At 38.7% G+C, this 20362-nt stretch overlaps 2 protein-coding genes and 1 non-coding gene across 4 annotated transcripts; 1 reads left to right on the top strand and 2 right to left on the bottom strand.

The window, feature by feature from the left end:
* The first annotated feature begins 821 nt into the window (after window positions 1–821).
* Window positions 822–20332, top strand: LOC146980982 (cilia- and flagella-associated protein 157-like). The gene is made up of 9 exons (XM_085788045.1): window positions 822–1045; window positions 2006–2277; window positions 4499–4652; window positions 5763–6030; window positions 6743–6864; window positions 17305–17455; window positions 18444–18586; window positions 19291–19461; window positions 20242–20332. Exons 1-9 carry the CDS (start codon window positions 882–884, stop codon window positions 20330–20332), a joined length of 1536 nt encoding a protein of 511 aa, XP_085644171.1. The 5' UTR covers window positions 822–881.
* On the bottom strand, window positions 9347–13067 carry LOC146980984 (interleukin-1 beta-like). 2 transcript variants are annotated; one of them, XM_085785904.1, is made up of 5 exons: window positions 12949–13067; window positions 12378–12623; window positions 11411–11575; window positions 11151–11284; window positions 9349–9961 (listed from the first exon to the last, which is right to left on the bottom strand). In XM_085785904.1, exons 2-5 carry the CDS (start codon window positions 12595–12597, stop codon window positions 9740–9742), a joined length of 741 nt encoding a protein of 246 aa, XP_085642030.1. In that variant the 5' UTR covers window positions 12598–12623; window positions 12949–13067; the 3' UTR covers window positions 9349–9739. The 2 variants fall into 2 exon arrangements, with proteins under 2 accessions (XP_085642031.1, XP_085642030.1); XM_085785905.1 differs by lacking the exon at window positions 12949–13067 and having other exon boundaries at window positions 9347–9961; window positions 12378–12616.
* trnac-gca (transfer RNA cysteine (anticodon GCA)) lies at window positions 17190–17261 on the bottom strand. The gene has a single exon. It is a non-coding gene; the product is annotated as a tRNA-Cys (tRNA).
* Window positions 20333–20362: the final 30 nt, after the last annotated feature.

Raw genomic sequence — 20362 nt, 5'->3', positions numbered from 1 at the left:
GTCTATATAATTTGCAAAACAAGTAACAATTTACCTTTAGTAGCCTATCTGTCTCCATATCTGTCCACCATTTACAAATCTTGTGGTGTGAAATTTAATAAGTGTAGGCTAAACAACTGGTTTGTTTTCTAGATAAAAAGAACAAAGAACAAATAAACAATTACCACAATTTAAATACATATTTAAACAGGTATAAAGTCACAATATAAAAGATTTTTTATATATAATAAAAGTTTTTTAAATCCTCTCACTGTTCAAAGTCACCGAAAGTCCACTAACTTTCTGACGGGTCCCTGAAGGCACCATCGCCTAGCAACGCCGTAGCAACTTGAGTTTCTCTCAAGGGGGCAGTTGTCGGTCTGAGAAGTGAAGCTCACTTCCGCGTTCAAAAAACTGCAATCCCCTCGGATTCCTCTGGGGGCTGGTGTCAGAAGGGAGCATTCCCCATAGAGCCCCATGTTAAAATCGCCGACTTTACATCCTCAGTAAACATGTTAAAAGCCTGGTGTCAGAACGTTTTTTCGTCTCAATCGATAGTTTCTACCCCCGCACACACTCTGAGGGGGGTGAATTTTTTTTTAACTCTATAGTTTTACTGTTATTAGGTTAAAATTCTGGCCAATCAGGGCGCGGAAACGTTGAGTGACAGGTCCGAGCAGCTCCGTGGACAGCTGCTTCGAGGCCAGTGGGCGGGAACTCGGCCGGCCAATCCAACATGGCGCTGTTCAGGCCGCCATATTTGAGTCACAAAAACGACTCCCCAAAACCAATGGGTGACGTCACGGACGCTACGTCCATTCTTTTTACAGTCTATGGTTTCTCTCCAGCGGCCGGTTCTCACTTCTCAGGGTACAAAACTTTATCAAACACCCTGTGAAACAATGCCGAAAAAGAGCAAGAAGGATAAGAAAAGCGGCGATAAAGTTAAACAAAAAGATGAAGCGAAGAAAACGGAAACTCCGACAGATAAAAGCGGTTCTTCAGACGACAAAGAGAGGGATTTGTACCTGACTCAGCTACGATACTTGACCGAGCAGCTGGAAAGGTAAGTTGGGGACATGTTGAGATTTTAAATAAAGTTTTCAGCTTTTCTTTCATTCACAAAATGGTTACAAGATAGTAAAAACGTGATAATGAATAATTACTGTTGTCTCTATCTTTTCTTTTTCTTTTAATTTAGTCCCAAAATCACTGCAACGCAACATTTACGTAACTTGAGCAGTCACGTTAATTTCGACGTGTTGTTGCTTTGTTTGCCAGACTATCACTTTTCAGTTAAGACAATAGCCTCAAAGCACATAGGCTATCCCACTTATGACACTTACAAAAACTAAAAAAAGAAAAGAAAACACTCATATTTCAATATTTAAACATACATTTGTGCTTTTCTGGGGTCACTTTGAACCCTAGTACTGCTGTTATTTTGTGTCTCTGTCCGTAGTGTGTTTGTTGTATTGGTCTCTGTGGTAAATGTGGCTCTTATTGATTTCAGTTCAAATTTCTTTGCAATTCTTTTGAACCCTTTGTGTCTATTTTGGGGGTAATTTTGTGTTTCTTTGCAGTCATTGTTGGCAGCATTTGCCTCTGTTGTTGTTTTATGACCATTTGTGTGGTCTTTGGAGTTATTGTGCGTTTTCTGCTCCCTTTGTGGACTTTTTTTTTGTTTTGTGTCCCTTTTGTGTTGCCTTTTTTTATTGAGGTTAAATAGAGGTTAATATTAGGAAATATCTGCTAAATAAAAACGTACGTATGTAACATTAAGACCAACTGCCTAATTATGTGTTTGTCCCACTTTTGCTGTCTTTTCACACATCAACTATTTGAGGACAAAATGTTCACTTGCTGCCGAATATAAACTAACAGGTGACATGATGAAGTGTTATTCGGTGCTATTCATTGGTTCATCAACGCTGCATACAACATTTATTTGCAATAGTCATTTCAGACTTTGTCCTTAACCCTTAAGGCTTAAAGCATGTCCTTCCTCCTTGTCCTCCTCCTCCAGATACCAGCTGAAATGTGATGACCTCCAGAGGCAGAAGGAGGATTTAACCTCCCAGTACAGCGAACTGGAGAAACAGAAAGGTGACATTGTTGAGTATCTGAAACGTTCCCTGTTGGAGAAGGAGGACGAGGTGGAGGAGTTGACTGGGCGGCTGGAGAGGCAGCGACAGGACGCTGATAAGGAGCGGGACGCCCTGCAGCTGCAGCACAGCCAGCTGATGCAAGAGCTTCACACCCGGGTAGAAGAGCTCACCAAGGAGAACACAACTCTAGGTGAGAATAAACGTTTCTGTAGAGGTCAGCTGCTTAAAGGACAAGTCCAGGCAAATTCAACTTGAGGCTCTAGTTCCCTAATATTTTAAGTCTAAGTGAATGAATCTGAAGATTTTCTTTTTACTGTCTCCTGTTCTGCAGTAGTTCTGTCTGTCCCTGCATCGCCACAGATGGATGTTAGTTTGTTTAAAGGGATAGTTCACCCTAGAATGATATTTCGCTCATTATCTACTCACCCTCATGTTGACTAAGGGCTGGAAGAATTTTCAGAGTCCACCGTCCCTTCTCTGAGTTACAGGGGGTCTTGGCGTAGCAGTGCATTTCAATGCAACGGTAGCAAAGGGACACCAGAGCTCTTCGTAAAAAAACACACACAAAAAAACATCCAAATACCTCCATGATGCTCGTATGTAATGTCCGTCTTGTGCTGAAGCCCCAAATTGCGTAATTGTCCCGAAAAAAATTAAATAAGTCCACATTCCAAGCATGTTTGTAGCATTAGCTCCTAGTGTCTGTTGTCCGGGCTCTTCCGCTGCCAGCGCGCATGCGCAAGGTTCTGACTCGTACAAATACGGCTCAGCAAAGAAATGCAGCTCGTCCTCGACATCAAAATCTTCAGCCATGGCTAAAATATGTTTTAAGAGGCCAAAATTGCACGAAAAAGTGTTGTCCCGGTGCAAGGCAGGCTATTACGGACTGCTTCTAGTCCTTCGCCGGGGTAAACAAGGAAGCGAGCGGTCTCAGTGCGAACCTTGCGCATGCGCGCTGGCAGCGGAGCCGGACAACAGACACTAGGAGCTAATGCTACAAACATGCTTGGAATGTGGACTTATTTAATTTTTTTCGGGACAATTACGCAATTTGGGGCTTCAGCACAAGACGGACATTACATACGAGCATCATGGAGGTATTTGGATGTTTTTTTGTGTGTGTTTTTTTACGAAGAGCTCTGGTGTCCCTTTGCTACCGTGGCATTGAAATGCACTGCTACGCCGAGACCCCCTGTAACTCAGAGAAGGGACGGTGGACTCTGAAAATTCTTCCAGCCCTTAGTCAACATGAGGGTGAGTAGATAATGAGCGAAATATCATTCTAGGGTGAACTATCCCTTTAAGCTGTTAACATCCCACAAAACCACATTTTTTCCCCCACAGACGACATCAGATGACATCAGATGACATCAGATGACGACATGTTTGTAAACAGAGCTGTAATATGAAGTCTCGTGTGAGAGTCAAGTTGACATCTCAGTATGTTTGCAGGTCTGAAGCTCCTGTTTGTTTTATCAACTCAGAGGCACGACGACATTTTCATTACAGTCGGAGTAAATCTGGATGTTGTTTATTCTACCTGTAAACATACTGAGCACGTCAACTTGACTCTTGCACAAGACTTCGTATTACAGCTCTGTTTACAAACATGTCGGCTTTCTTGAAGTAAACAAATATATTTGAAGCCATCTGACAAAAATTGCAGTTTTGTGGGATGTAAACAGCCTAAGATCAGCCCGCTCCCATTATACGCTGCTGTGGCGATGCAGGGACAGACAGAACTACTGTAGAACAGGAGACATTAAAAAGAAAATCTGATGATTCATTCTTTTTAGACCTAAAATATTAGGAAACTAGCTATACATGTTACAGATACTTTTACTGATTGCTAAGAAAATGATAACTGTTAACTGGAAAGATCCAAAACCACCGACCATAAATCAGTGGGTACAGAGACTGAAAAGGGTCTACACAATGGAGCGAATGACTGCAAGTCTACAACTGAAAATGGACACTTTTGAACAAAGGTGGAACTGTATTACTCTCTATTTGGAGGACTAATGGAGGAATATGGGTTATTATAAGACTGTCATACATCTCTAAGATTGATATTGTACTGCTGTTATTCCCTTTGGTGCAAATATTTATTCTCTGTGCGATTTCTCTTTATGGTATTTTTTACTGCATTTTATTTACCTGTATTTCAATTCATATGGTCCTATGTCAGTGAATGTTTTGTTTTTGTGGAAAAATAAAAAGTTCAAAAAAATATTAGGAAACTACAGCCCCAGGTCGAATTTGCCAGGAATTGTCCTTTAACATACAATGATTACTGTAAACACTGAAGAGTTAAATCATGCACCCATGAAGAAAAGATAATAACTTAATGAAGAGGTTTATTTTATATATCTTAAAGCAGTATTTGTACCTTCCTTCTCTCCTCCGCCCAGCGGCCAGGCTGGCCGGGCTGGAGGAGTTCCAGAGGCAGAAGGAGCAGCTCATGTCCAACATGGCGTCTCTGGAGAAGCAGCTGTCCGTTCAGAAAGAGGAGCACAGAGCTGACATCCACAGCCTGGAGATGAAGGTTTTACTGGAGAAGAGGAGGTAAGGACTTTATTTACCCCCTCATCACCACCCAGATGTGAGGTTGGGGGCAAAAAAAGTCCCAAACCAATCTGACAGAGATAGAAATATCCTTTTTAATTGCATCATTGCAGATTTATTAACAGTTCTGAAGGCAAATATGCGATTTCAAAAGTCATTATACACTGAACATTGCACTTTACACCATCTTCCTGTGCGGTATTTCACATTAAAAGCCCAACTAAGACATTAATGGAGACTGTCCACTGAAACACTAGGGGGGTCATAATTGAAGGACAAAAGAGACTGAATCAAAACCATCAAACTTGTGACGTCTTATGACCAATTTCCTACTGAAACATAAAGGATTTAGAAAAAAAAAAAGACTTGCCTTCTACAGTTTAGGCTTTTGTCACTATTTTAGTAAAATGATAAATGTCTGTAAAGTCACTCAATAACATGATATTTTATCAAAGTACCCCATTCTTGTCAATGTGCCATCTTAAACTGGACCCATTTATTTATTTTTTATTTTATCTCTCAGTATTTCATTAATTTTTTCATTCAAAATTTCATTAATTTACCCATCCTCCCCTCCCACACCCTTTTTCATCCTTTGTTCTTATTTTTCTTTCTCATGTTTTAGAATTATTGCAGTTTTTATCACTATTATTATCACTGTTATTATTGCTATGTAGCTATTGCCATCACAACTATGTTTATTAATATTTATTAATATTGTTATTATGATTATTATGACCCATATCACTATTATCATTATTCATTAGTTTCTTTCTTTATTGCTGCTATCACTGTTACTGTTATGACCACCATTTATATTATATATTATACTTGAATTACACGCACGCGCACACACACACACCTTGTTCACACTTTGTATATACATTGATGTATGTCCACTATGTCGTTTGTCTTCTATTTCACAATAAAAAGGAAAAGAAAAAACTGTTCCACCTTTTGCAATTAGACCAAGCACCACTAGGGGTCCAAGTTCCCCTGGTTGAGAAACATTACAGACTTACAGCCATGGGAAAACACACAGGAAAAAAAGTATCATTAATGAAATAAAATATCCTTAAAAGTTCACCTGTGTCTCCCTTTTCTCTTGAGACTGGGGGAGGAGATGCAGAGCCAGGTGGCGGCCATGGCGGCGGAGGTGCAGCACCGCGTGGACCAGAGGGTTCCCGAGACGACCAGACGGGCCCTGCAGGAGAACACGGAGGTGAAGGCTCAGCTGGACGAGCTGTCGGAGCAAACCCACGTCCTGATGAAGGAGAACTCGGCCCTGCAGAACCGCAAGAGCAAACTCAGCGTGGACGTGGACATCCTGGAGGACATGGTGAGCGAGCTGTCCCGCACCAGCTGCATCCGCAAGAAGGTAAGAGGAAGATTAACAGTGACAGCGTCAGACATTTATCTATTAATCAGTGGTCAAGTGTGTTCAGCAGATACAGACCTCCAAAAGGCATAAAGTTACAGATGACACATTCTCTTTACATTTTAAACAATATATATTTTTTATTTTCATCTTTTACATTTTCAAAATGACAGAAAAGGAAAAGGGCCCACAGCAAATGTTTGTCCACCCTGCATAGTTAGTAGCTAGTAGCCATTACAGTGTGTAAATAGTAAACATCTTGTCTGATACCTTGGTCAAAGTTATCTGAGAGCTCAAGTCTCCTGGGTTTCCCATTCTTCTGCAGGCTGCTGCTTTGTATCCCTTTTTCACTCTAAAAAAAGTAGTAAACAAAAATAATTCACTGATATTGATTATTATTATATTGCAAAACAGTGTTTCATGTTTAACTTTTTGCCTCATTTCATCTTCCACTTGCTGAACTGTCACATTAACAGAAATTTTGACCTGGGGTGCCCAAACTTTTGCATGATGCCGCTATATATCGTGTATAGTTATATGCATTATTATGACTTAATTAAATGTCTGAAAGTACGGTCGAAAATAAACAGTTCTACTTACCATCATCATTTCATCAACTCCTTTCTTCTTTCTCACCACCACATCTTTATATCCTGGGCCTGGTGGTTTATTATCTAAAAAATAAAAACGCTGGACATCTTCTCTTCATCAGGTGGTGGAGCAGCTGACAGAGAAGTGTCAGCAGCTGCAGGCGGAGCTGAAGGTCTGCAGACAGCAGCATCAGCAGCTGCAGACCGAGCACCAGGCCGTCCTGGCCGAGATGGAGGCACTCAGGTTCAAACTGATTCACTTCATCCATGTTCAGTGTATAAATGTTAACATTCACAACAAAATCTACTAAAATACTAATATTCTTTATTTTATCAACTCAAGTTTTAAGAAAAGAAGCGTTAGAATCATGATGTTGAACAGCTGTCAAATTTATTTCACTCAAGCAACAGAAACATTTACAAAGTGCTGCACTTTATAAATATATTGGAAAAATATAGAGCTAGTCCATAAAAAAAAAAACATGATTAAAAGATAATCAGTCCACTCCTGCACTACATTGAAATCTCACAACAAAACCAAGACTTAAGTTTAACACTAACCCTAAACAAACAAAGAAAAACACAACGAGAATAGGATACAGTGAAAACAAATAACCAGGGATGTGTTTAAACGGATATAAAATGAATTATTCTTTTTTATCTCCACATTAAGAACTTAAATATTCATCACCAATTAACTTGGACAATGTTATATAAGTTAGTGCATTTTATATGAACAGATGAAACAAGTAGCTTTTAAAACACATATTTACCTCTAACATATGCCTCAAAGAGTTATAAACATCATATTTTCATATGTTCCTCTTCTCCATGAATATTAGATGATTAATTAACAACACAGAGAAATTAAACCATGTTATTGAATAAGAACAATACGTTTTTTATGTTTCATACAGTTGTGATCTGCTCCACTGATCAAACCTGCAGCTCAGGCTACACTTTTTTCAATCATTTCTCCCCTTCAGTCACACCAATTGTTGTTGTATTTTATATCGTTGAAAAGCCCGATTAGTCATCTATACAGCAAGATACAGCCTGCAAGGATCGTGCATCCGTGGAATGAGCAACACAGCTACACAAAGAGCAGTGTGTGTTTGTTTACAATGAAACATAACGACTTAGCAATTAGCATTAGCATTAGCTTTAGCAGTCTTTTCAGATCGTAAAAAGGTTGATGTACGCCACACATCAGAAAACCATGGAAACATTTAGACAAACACATCGATTATATGTTAAGATAAGCACTGTATCTAAACAGCAGATGTAGTTTATTATCTCTCCTTGTGGTGGCTAACAACTGTCAGCTGACTGAGAAGACAGAGCTAAATTGGCTAACTGTTAACGACAGAAACTGTTTCACTCAAAGAAAACAACAGGTCAAAACAGAAATATCTAAAGTTTAAAGTCTGTTCTGTGGAGTTTCTTACCCAACAGTGTTCAGGTGTTTCCAGGTGGAGGTTTGAAGCAGAAGAAGTGCTGCTGGGAAACAGCACGTAGCGCCATTATTTTAACGTTACCTGGCCCCAGGTGTAGTGTAGTGTAGTGCGCCCCCACCGGAAACAACGTGTAACTATGGTAACTACATCTGTTCAGCTTAGCAACAAACTAAAAATCAGCGTTACCGCCATCCCCTGGACTGGAGTTTGAACAGGAGACTAGAAAATATAAAAAATAAAGAATAAAAAGAGGTTTATCCACCTCTCTATCCACCTTTTTTCCGAACGTCAAAAACGTAAGCCGGTGTTCTGTCGATTTCTGCTGTTTTGTCGAAAATGGCTACCGCTGCATAAACGGACAGGTCTATCGATTCAAGCTACCCTATCAAAAAATACTACTGGTTTTCTACCTCTGTATATCAAATAAAGGCATACTGTAAGTGTTTTCTTCTTCTCAACGATATAAAATATAAAATACATATAACAATGGATATCACACAGATGGACATCCATTATTAAAAGCTGGCGTTTACCGCAACTATGACGTAAACATACAAGCGCAAAACCGGCTTACGTTTTTGACGTTCAGAAAACCGATACCAGTTAGCCTACATAAAGAGGGTAAAATGTACCATAATCACACACATTTACAAAATAATACATTTATTAAAAAGTCTATGAAATTTTTAATTTACTAAAGTGAAAGACTTTAAATCTATTGTTGTTGTTACTGTCACTGGGTTCAGTAGTTATTAGTGTTCCTATGGCAGTTGTAATAAGTTTACTGTAATATGTAGGGTCATAGGGTTGGCGATGAGCCCTAGCCTAAATGTTAATTACTTACTTAAAGATATCACAGGTTTAAACTATTCATACAAAAAGGGCCACTCTCATTATTCACACAACAGTTTAGATTTTGATTTAGATTATTACTATATGGGGTAGAAGTACTTCTGTGTACACAGACAATTAATTGTTAAATGTGTTTTGCTGTGACCTTTTGTTTGAGTTGTCTCATCTAACAAATCCAGATTGAGTATAGGCCTACAACACAAAACTCCAAATCAGGTTCAAGACTTTATTAACATTTTGTTGAATATCATTTCAATATTTTTTTGTAAGTAGATCTCCAAAATGCAGATTATTAATATTATGGCACTTTTCAAACATTTGGATAGCACAAAGTGCCTCACAGGGAATAAAAACAAAATAAAATATGAACAACAACGAAAAACCGTGAAAACCCAAACCTCCCACCCCCACAAATACACAGGTGAGGTGAGGAAGAAGCAACCTTTGGGGGCCGCGCACACCGAGAGGAATCATGGTGTATGTCAAAATAGTGCTCAAATACAGTAAGATACATAAATAACAGAGTGCTAAACAGTCAGCACAACAATGCCACCTTGTGGTGGATCTTAAATATGTCATTACATCAGGAATTTCACGTTCTGTACTCGGTACATACAGTAAAGACATTGCAAAACTTGCATTTTTCTTGCAGACAGTGGTAGTGCATTTGTTTAAATTTTACCTTTGTAACTGATTATTTGAATCAAAATATCTATCTATCTATAAATAAACCAGATGGATATAGATATATCAATATCTATAAATAAACCAAGATCCAAGGATCTACACTCCACTCATCATTGATAGGTTTTAATTCTGGCGCTGGATGTTGAAGGTTCGGTAGCGTTTGGCGCTCTCCATGCACATTTCAACCGGCTTGTTGTCACGCTCTGCTGTGCTGATGTACCAGCCAGGAGAGGAGGCAGACATGAGGGTGCTGAGATTCACACCGGAGTCCCGTTTGTAGAACAGAAATCGCACCATGTCGCTGGCTGGGTTGATTCTCTGCAGAGTGCTTTTGTCCTCCACTGCCTGAGGTGGGAAATAACACGTCAGGAGGTCTGACCAACAACGCTGGGCAATATTACCAGCTCACATCAGATGTACATTGATCTAAACGTCTGGTTTTGAATAATGTAGGTCTGGTGACTGAGTAGTCTACTTGCCAGCCCATAGGGCCCCATTGTGAACCCGGAAATGTTGAGTACCCCAAAGTTTTATGTTAGAAATATATAGTATGGGTCCCCAGTATTCAGAAACTGTCGGATGCTAACTTATATATATTGGGCAATTAGCATAACTGACATAATTAGCAGAAATTAGCATAATTGCCTATATGGGCAATATTTCAACAAAATTGACTTGGCTGATCTGGGCAATATTGGAGTGGTTTTAGGGGTTATTGATGATGCTGAATCCATTTCTGACATTTTCAAAATTCAAAATGGCTGTCTAAACCGGAAGTGACCAGATTTTAACCGCCAGTGGGCCGATTTTGATGGAATTCAAAATCTGGTCACTTCCGGTTTAGACAGCCATTTTGAATTTTGAAAATGTCAGAAATGGATTCAGCATCATCAATAACCCCTAAAACCACACTAATATTGCCCAGATCAGTCAAGCAGTTGTTGAAATATTGCCCATAGCAATTATGCTAATGTATGCTAATTATGTCAATTATGCTAATTGTTCACTATATACAAGTTAGCATCAGGCAGTTTCTGAATGCTGGGGACCCATACTATATATTACTTCAAATACATGAGTTATATGTCCAACCAGCATCCTCTAAAACTTAAGATTTGGCTTAAAATCCATCAAAATCGGCCCACTTGCAGTTAAAATCTGGTCACTTCCGGTTTAGACAGCCATTTAGAATTTTGAAAATGTCAGAAATGGATTCAGCATCATCAATAACCCCTAAAATCACTCCAATATTGCCCAGATCAGCCAAGTCAATTTTGTTGAAATATTGTCCAATGTCCATATAGGCAATTATGCTTATTTATGCTAATTATGTCAATTATGCTAATTGCCCAATATATATAAGTTAGCATCCGGAAGTTTCTGAATACTGGGGACCCATACTATCTATTTCTAACATAAAACTTTGGGGTACTCAACATTTCCGGGTACTCATTGTTGGCAAGTAGACTAGAGTTGATCTTTTTACAGTATAATAGAGTGTGTTGTCTTTATGTGATATCATGCAAACACTGACCTCCAGGTGCAGGGTTGGTACATCTCCGTTCTTCTGGCATGTAAGGTAGAGACTAGTGTCTTTAATACACAGGGCCACTGGTCTGGCCTCGGTGCTGGGGGACGGATGCACGTAGGTCGACATGTTCAGGTGCACTGAGGGGAGAACAGAGGTTAATTTCAACAAAAACTGAAAGAAAGACAGTGTCTGTGCATTTCGGACATGAAAGTCTACTGAACTATCTAGCTTCACCCAGAGATTTTCTAACCATCAGCTGTTACCTTTGCGGTTGTCGCTGCCTGCTTGCAGATGCACTGCATGGAGCTCCATGCTGTTTTGAATCAGAACTAAACTCCTCTTCTCGCTGTCCGTCACGCCACACTGGTATTCCCCTGTCCTGCTGAACTGAACCGTTGGAGCTGAGCCGAGGTCGAACACAATATGCTCTGTGGGAAAGAGAGGAACACATGCTTGGTTATTGTTGTGTTGTTTTGTTTTTTTAATCTACAATCATACATCATTTGCTGCACTGGAGCAGTAAAAGTCAAGCTGCCAACTCCTCAACCAACTAACATTTAAAGCAGAAGTAAGTGATATATTTGTGTTAATATAAGTCTTAAATAGTTATATCTTCCAACAGCAATCACTTACATAGAGTGTTTGGACCGAAACACGGGTCTGTCAGTCCCTCTGCTCTGCTCTGAGCCGAGGAGAAAACATTTATCGTATCCTACAGTTTTTATCCAATGAGGAGAGAGAACGGCATGCAGGGCTGTGTGTGCAGCCAAGGAACGCCGTGAATGTGGCGACGTAGGGACGAGGACTGTTATGGTGCGTTCAAGGAAACTTGTAGACTCGTGTTTTTCCGTCCTGTGAAGTTGTATCAGTTTGATCTGGTACGAGTTCACGGGTCGGAAGTTACGAGTGGCCGTTATAGTGACTTTCACCGGTAAAACAGGTCGGAAAAACACGAGTGGGTTGCCTGGAACGCTACAAAGTCGTAAGTTGTGACTTGAAGCTGTAATTTACGATTTCAAAAGCCTGCCTGGAACGCAGCATTAGCGAAAACGACCGGACCACTTACTTCTGCTTTAAGATACACCCATTTTGTGAGCACAAACCTATTCAATCAGTTTTCCAGGAACTTTTAATGTGGGTATAGCACGAATTTAAAAAGACATAAAAGTCAATCTAAATGTTGTGCAGACAAAATCACCAATACATGTTGAAATAAATCAGTATAACTACCTTCCACTATGCTCTCCATCATGATGCTGAGCAGGTTTTCATCTCTGAACTCGGTGCTCAGCAGTAACTCTGACGTGCCGGGCTTCATCCTCTCCGTGGCGATGATCAGGTTGGCCACGCGCTTCATTGTCATTGGATGATGGGAGATCTCCAAATCCAGTCCCCTGGGCATCTTGGGGCCCCACATCTCGCTCACGTTGCATTTAATCTGGGATGCCATCTTATTCTGAATTGAGGAAGGAAGACCTGCAGGAAGACAAAGGGTTAATATCCACTGTTGGTGAATCCTCAAACTTGTAGTGAAATAGATTTACCTCTATTAGCATTTTATCTACTACCGTTAACTTATTACTGGCCTGTCAACATTTGAGTTTAATTCACTGATGCTGAATAACAATGAAATTGAACACATACAGTATTTCACTTAGTTTGAAGATGTTGAAGGAATGAATTTCCAGAGATGGTTAGAGTCATGTCAAAGTAAAACAAAGACCCTGTTTATAATCTGCTCTCTCTACATTAAGACAGAAGACATTAAAATATAAAATTAAAATAAGAAAAGTCAATTTACCTGTTGAAGTCGGTAGAGAAGAAGTTGTATGACTGTGCTTGGTAGAGCTTCGTCCTGTCAGGGTTGTTCTGCCTGCCTTCACTGACCTCCAGGGTTTTTATACACAATCACCACAGTTACTATATAGAAAGTGAAATTGTTTTGCTGTACTCACGCTTTCGATTTAACCTCCTTTGAAACACCACAATTATGAAATTTTGTACTAGGTGGATTTGATATACAGTATAGAGACATTTTTGATTCGTCATTCAGCTACCATCGTACACGCTGTGATTCATGGGCAGTCTCTCTCTCTCTCTCTCTCTCTCTTCCTCATTTTTCAACCAATCTCTCATAGGAAAAGAAATTCCAGTGGACATACAGTAAACTTCTTGATTTCTTAATTTCCATTAGATGCGTCAAGATGAGTTAAAGTGCTACGAATTCAGTCTGGAGGATGTGACAGTGCTTTAAATAGTAACAGCAATTACAGTTTTTCTCAGTCGCTTTGGTGCTATTCTCACATCACTCTTAACATTTGCACAACACTTAGTGCATTTCTCAGAACAATTATTGCAAACTGCAAAACCTAGTGGATGACCTGCAAAAGTGCGTCACTTGCTCAAAATGGATTGTCCATCCCTCAAAAGCAAGTACTCACGTCAATGAAACTGTCAGTGTCGTCAAAATGAGAAGTCCTGACACCATCGTTTATGAACAAGATAGTCAAATGGCTTTGTCATGTTTTCATTAGGACACTTTATTCTCTAAGTGTTTTCCAATGCAAAAAGTGATGATACTACCTGAAAATGCTCAAGGCAGCACTATACACTACTTGTACAGCCATGTGAAAACTACAGTAAAGTTACACATTACTGTATTTAGTGGAGATACTGAATATGTATGTTTCACATTTCTACTGCATATGCTCTTTGCAATTCTGATTTGTTCACAGCATTGTGCAAAGGAAAAATACACTACAGTCATCTACAACAAACATAAGAAACACTCTTTGGGTACAACTTTACGTAAACTATGTTGCAGTACATATAGTAACTGAACCTACAGAGTACTGTAAATCATTCCTGCACATCCAGACGTTCCAGTCACATTTTCATCTACATCACTCTGTCAACTGTAGCGATTGAAACAGATTCAATATTCCCAAAGATACTGTAATGTCATCCTTACAGTGTATCTCTTTCAACCTTATGCCATTGTTTGTAATCACCGTTGCACAAATGTCTTGTTCTTGTAGCAGAGTAAAAAGGGCTCAGTCTCTTCCACCTCTGTGAGGTTGTCTTGTAATCCTATGTGATGCAGAGTAAAATTACAGTAATGTACAGTACATGTACTGCATCAACCATTATTACTGTAGTGTACAATACTGTAAAAGTGCTTCCTACTTGTAAAATGCTGTAGTACAGTACCGTACTGTAAAGATGGGAAATCTTTACTGTGGTTGCTGTAATACATTACAATACAGTAAATCTGTTCTCTAGTGAAGCTGTAAGTCTAAATGTAAATGTAAAAAAAGTTCTTGTCCCACTGTATCTTACAGTAATGCCTGACACAATGACAGCAGTGCAGATTGTTTAGTGCTGAATTACTGTCCAATACCACACATACCTGTTGTTCCTTACTGTAAATGTTTGAATAATTGAATTCACAGTGCTTCTCCCAACATTTAAAATTAGTTTGACAGATTATGAAAACTAGTTCAACAATTTTGTATGTAATGACTCAAGCAATGAAATGAGGACTATTAGTTTTATAGGGAAAGACTATTCAGCGTTCAAAAGTATAGTTCATTTTGACTGACATGACATAAACAAATTATAATGTTGTAAAACAGCAGAGAATTGTATGAGAGCAACTGATACATGTCCAAAAGCATTTGCATTTGTTCAGAGGAAGGAGAAACTGCTACTATGATGTGGACAAATGACTACATGTTGTGGAGGTTGAACTAATAGTTATGAGAACTTTCATTCTGATCTGAGAATAGCACCAAAGCGACTGAGAAAAACTGTAACACAACATTTTACATACTAAACAAAGTATTTGGTCTTATATTTGCATGCACAAACACATGTTATTATAGCATTTGCTAACATTTTAGAGGCACCACAACTACGACTACAAAATGTCGATGATGACAAAAGAAAAGTCCAGGACCTCACATTGTGGTCGATGGTGTAGAAGAGAGGTCATTATTTTCTCACTCATCTTATTTAATTGTTTAACCTTTTAAAATTCACAACCATGAAAGTACCTGACATTATCATCTATGTATTTGTATTTTGACTCTATTTGAAATCCTTAGGTGTTGTGATCTCTGCTTCTAAGCTTGTGAAATATCATCATTTCAGTTTTCTCTCATGATTTTCAGAAACTAAAATGGTATAGCATAATAGTAAACGATACAAGTTGTTTCATTAACGGTCCTGTTGCAAGAAACCTTTGTTTAGTACTTTCTCTTTCGATCATTTAAAGGGATAGTAGCATTTTTTTTTTAAAGTGGGGTTGTATGATCTACAAATAGCCCCTAAGTACTTTAATTGCAGTAGAAGACTCTCTGCACTCCTCCCGTTAGCAACGCCAGCCCATAGCCCTGCCCAGAGATTTACAACATACATTGTTGTGAATGGACCCAAAGAAACGGCCTATTTTCACGGCCTAAAAGAGGTTTCACCTGAAAAAAAAATACACAGTTCCATTGTTCGCTATAATATAATTTTTTCCAGCCCCTTCAAAGTGCAGGAAAAACGCAGTTTTTATTTGGACCTAACCAACTGCTGATCGGCGGGCGCTAACCCTGGGCGGAGGGATACGTGAGTTGGTTAGGTCCAAATAAAAACTGCGTTTTTCCTGCACTTTGAGGGGCTGGAAAAAATTATATTATAGCGAACAATGGAACTGTGTATTTTTTTTCACATAAAACCTCTTTTATGCCGCGAAAATAGGCCGTTTCTTTGGGTCCATTCACAACAATGTATGTTGTAAATCTCTGGGCAGGGCTATTATGGGCTGGCGTTGCTAACGGGAGGAGTACAGAGAGTCTTCTACTGCAATTAAAGTACTTAGGGGCTATTTGTAGATCATACAACCCCACTTTAAAAAAAGGCTACTATCCCTTTAACCTTGCACTGTACAACACTATTCTTTATTTGTAGAATGCTTTTAGATGCTAGATCAACTGTTGGGGGAAATAATTGGGCTAATAACAGTGGGAAGTAAGACGTACGTGAGGTTTATTTGTCTACAAACTACAAGTGTTAGTTATAACGCCTGCTACCTAGCATTAGCGACAACACGCTAACCAACGCTGTACGTTAAAGTGAGCTCTTTTCTTAACGTTACATAATATTAGCACATACTGTATGTGATCATGACCATATTAGTTTTAGTAGCTAGTTGTAGAAAAAATATAATAAAAAGAATTAAGGAATTAACACAACTTGTCTAAGAAAAGGTCTGTAGGACTGAGCTGTTATGATCAATACAAACAGATTTATAAGGTTCTCTAAGGTTAGACATACAAAGGTAAACACTAAACAGACACATTTTAACTGTAATAAGAATGATTACTAAGCTCAATAACTGTGAACAAAAATACCACAAAGACAGGACTACTGTATAACAAACACTCAGGACAAACTGATGTCAGTAATATCCAACTGTCTGAAGCCCTGCGGGTTAAAATGTCCAGTAGGTGTCAGTGAAACTCTGTTGTTGCTGCAGAAAAACAGACTTTAAAAAGAAGAAAGGGGACAGATTATCTAAAGAAAAACAAGATAAAGAAATAAGTGAACCAAAGACGAGCAGAAAAATATGAAAAATACTGAATTAAAGAACTAAAAGTTGATGTTACAGACCGGTAGATTAAAAATATTGGCACATTTAGGAGTTCATGGAGGAATGAACACAGGATTTAGATGGATTAAGATCACATGAAAAATAATTTACAGGTGATAATATGTCACTGTTGTTGTGTTCTCAGCTGCACGGGAAGGAAATTTACACATAAACATGCTTAAAGGTAACAAATAACGACCTCAGAGAGGAAATTATGGGATAACTCAACTGATTATAGACAAATAGAAACAGAGAGGAGGAGAGAGCAGCACATAGTGAGGTCTGGTTTGGTTTACATGAGAAGATGAACAGGTGTGAACCAGGTCGTTGTCGATACTGAGAGTAAATACACGGTGAGAGGAAACTTTATCGACACCTGCAGTGAAACAGCATAAATGAGCCTCAGGGGGCATCCGGATTTGAACCGGAGACCTCTTGATCTGCAGTCAAATGCTCTACCACTGAGCTATACCCCCCTCACACGCTGTAACCCTGTCACCACCGCTGTGTTTATTTTAGGCAGGACGGGGCCTCGCTGGCGCAGCAGGGCAGCGAAACCAGAGCCGAGCTGAGCCGCCTGGACGCAGAGCTGCAGGACGAGAGGAGGAAGAGGAGCAGGATGAAGAGCGTCATGCAGCAGGCAGCCGTCACTGTCAGACAGGCCCTGATGGTAAAAAAAAAACATCCAATCCAATCCGTTTTATTTATAGAGCATGTTTAAAAATAACCAAGTTGACCAAAGTGCTTTACACAGATATAGACATAAATAAAATCAATGTTAAGTAAAATATAGAAGCATTTAAAATAAAAGCAATTAAAGTAACAACAATGAAGCTGTGTTATAAAAGCCAGGGAATAAAAGTATGTTTTAAGATGTCATGATAACTTGTTTTCACGATTAATCGCGGTATTAAACACCACAATTAATCATAAAGATTCCTAAATACCACTTTCCTAAAGAGATCTGCGCCGAAATGAAGGTAAATGCACAGATACGGGTCCATTTACCTAACGTAACATTGAATTGGTAGGAATTTAAATGTTAACACGTCTTTTGTAATTAAAAAGAACAATTAAAATAAACATAAAACATTTGGTATAGATGGCAAGACAAGACAAGGCAGCTTTATTTATATATAGCGCATTTCATACCAAGGGGCAACTCAATGTGCTTTACATAAAAACAAAAACATTTACCATCAAAACATATAATTAAAAAAAACAAAAAACAAACCCAAATAGTTAAAATTAGAATAGAAACATTAAACATACAATTAAAAGCAAGAGATAGATAGATAGATAGATAGATAGATAGATAGATAGATAGATAGATAGATAGATAGATAGATAAAAACTAGACTAAATTAGAGCATAAAATGTGAGTTTATAGCATGAAATATTGATTTGTACTGTATATTAAGACAATTAAGAGGACTAACGGTGCAAATCCAAGATTAAGATTTAAGTTCTTTAAAAGAGCTCAGCCATAAAGACAATTAATGACCTGAATATTTCAAACTCTTCCTCTGGGGGTTTAATAATTGGTCCTATATTAATAGATACTTGTGTTTTGTGTAATGTAAATGCATAATGATCAGGATAATTATTAATACAGTGATTATTTCTCTGACACGTGATGTGGACTCTGTTTCTTGCAGGACCAGGACTCAGACCAGAACCAGAACCAGGACTCGAGCGTCCGACAGTGGAAGCAGCTGATCCAGAAGCTGCTGCTCGTCCTGGACAGACCGTCGCTCAGCGGCTGCAGCACAGAGACGACCTCTGACCCCTCAGCAGAGAGGTGAGGAAGTGGCTCCCACTCGCTCTCAAGTTCAGTGATCAGTGATCAACAAACTTTGCCGCATTTTTGAAATAAGTTGTTACATAATGCACCAAATTATTACAAAATTTAATAATTCAGTGCATTATGTAACAACTTATTACAAAATGTGGCAAAGTTTATTACATTATTATAATTCAGCGCTGCAATCCCCAGATAGATTTTATGTCACATTACAGTTGCTTCAAGAAAAGAGAATAAAATAGGATTAAGATAAAGATATGCATAAAATACAGGAAGAATATACAATACATATACGAAACATATACATACTGTATATAAATGAATCAATTATGGAGGTAATGTCTGTTTTAGGGCAGTTAAAGTAGAAGCACTTCTTCTTCTAATGAATCTGATGACGAGAGGAAGAAGAAAACCCTCAGTCCAGTTGTCTGTGACTCATTTATTTTTATGTTTATTTAACAGGGACGATACACACAACATTGCCACAAAAAATGGAAAATGCGATGCATACAAGACGTCTAGCTTCAGCTAATTTGCAGTCTTTGTCCCTGGTCAGGCTTTAGAATAGAATAAAATGTACTGAATACAATAAATGCAATAATACAAATACAGAGGATAATACAGTGAATATGTAACATGAATAAATAACATTTTACAATACAATACAATACTACAATTTCCTATAATTTCTCTCGTTTCAGAGCCGTGACTCTGGACGCGGCGTCCAGCCTGCGGTTCCAGTTGGCCCGTTACCGGCCAGGCGACCTCTGCCTCGTCCCCGCTCCGGCTCCCAGACACCAACGCCTCCTCGCCAGGCCGGGGCCGGGGCCGGGGCCGGGGCCGGGGCCGGGGGCTGTCCTGCCGCTGCACAGGTGTGTAAGGACGACCTCAAAGTTTTATTATCTTGTCCATTCAACTTTAAAATTAAAATAAACACATAGTTATATAAAATCTTTTAGCCAGTGTCCCAGAAGTTGCTTAGACTTTGAAATGTAATTATTTACTTAATGATACATTTAATTAAAAAATAGATTATGAAGTGGTCGTCTTGTTTTTTCTGTAAAAGACAAATCAGCTTCTTCAAAATTATTGGTAACGTTCATGTATTTGACATTTAGTTTAGTTTAGTTTATTAGTTTAATAAGGGACAACGTGCAATTACATTAATCATTTAGAGGAAAAAATGAAAAGATGGTTGCACCAGATTTAGCTCCCAGCTAATTTCCATCTGTAGTCCCTACACATAACATAAAAGTAATAAAATACACAGAATACAAGCTATTATACAAAGATGAGGCATAAACAGACACAGTTAGACAATGGACAACATTTAGACAATAACATGTATGAGGTAGGCAAAGTGCAAAGTGCTTATAGCAGCAAGATGTTGATTGTCATATACTGTATGTGTGGTGGACACATACAGTATCAGTACAGTAACTATGTGTAGTGGACAAAGTGCAAAGTGCTCATAGCAGCATGGTTATTCATAGTATCGATAGTAATAAATAAAGTAATACATGAAAATAAATAAAATAAAACATGAAAGTGGCAACATGTATTTAATGACTTCTTTTTTTTACTAAATTAGCAGCACGACTCATTTTAAAATTGTGAGTTTTTCATGTTGTCGTGTATTTTCTGCTCTTCAGGAAACCGTTGGGACCGTTGGCTCAGAAGACGTCAACGGACTCGGCTGTGAGACGTTTGACCTCCAAACACGACGTGACCAAACTCACCTGAAGCTTCTTTCTTTCTTTCTTTCTTTCTTTC

The sequence above is a fragment of the Trachurus japonicus genome, chromosome 9 (genome assembly GCF_045865225.1).
Source record: "Trachurus japonicus isolate A0001 chromosome 9, Traja_1.0".
In the NCBI taxonomy this organism is placed as follows: Eukaryota; Metazoa; Chordata; class Actinopteri; order Carangiformes; family Carangidae; genus Trachurus; species Trachurus japonicus.
Note: the sequence above shows the minus strand (reverse complement) of the source record. Positions and strands in the feature narration are given on the sequence as shown.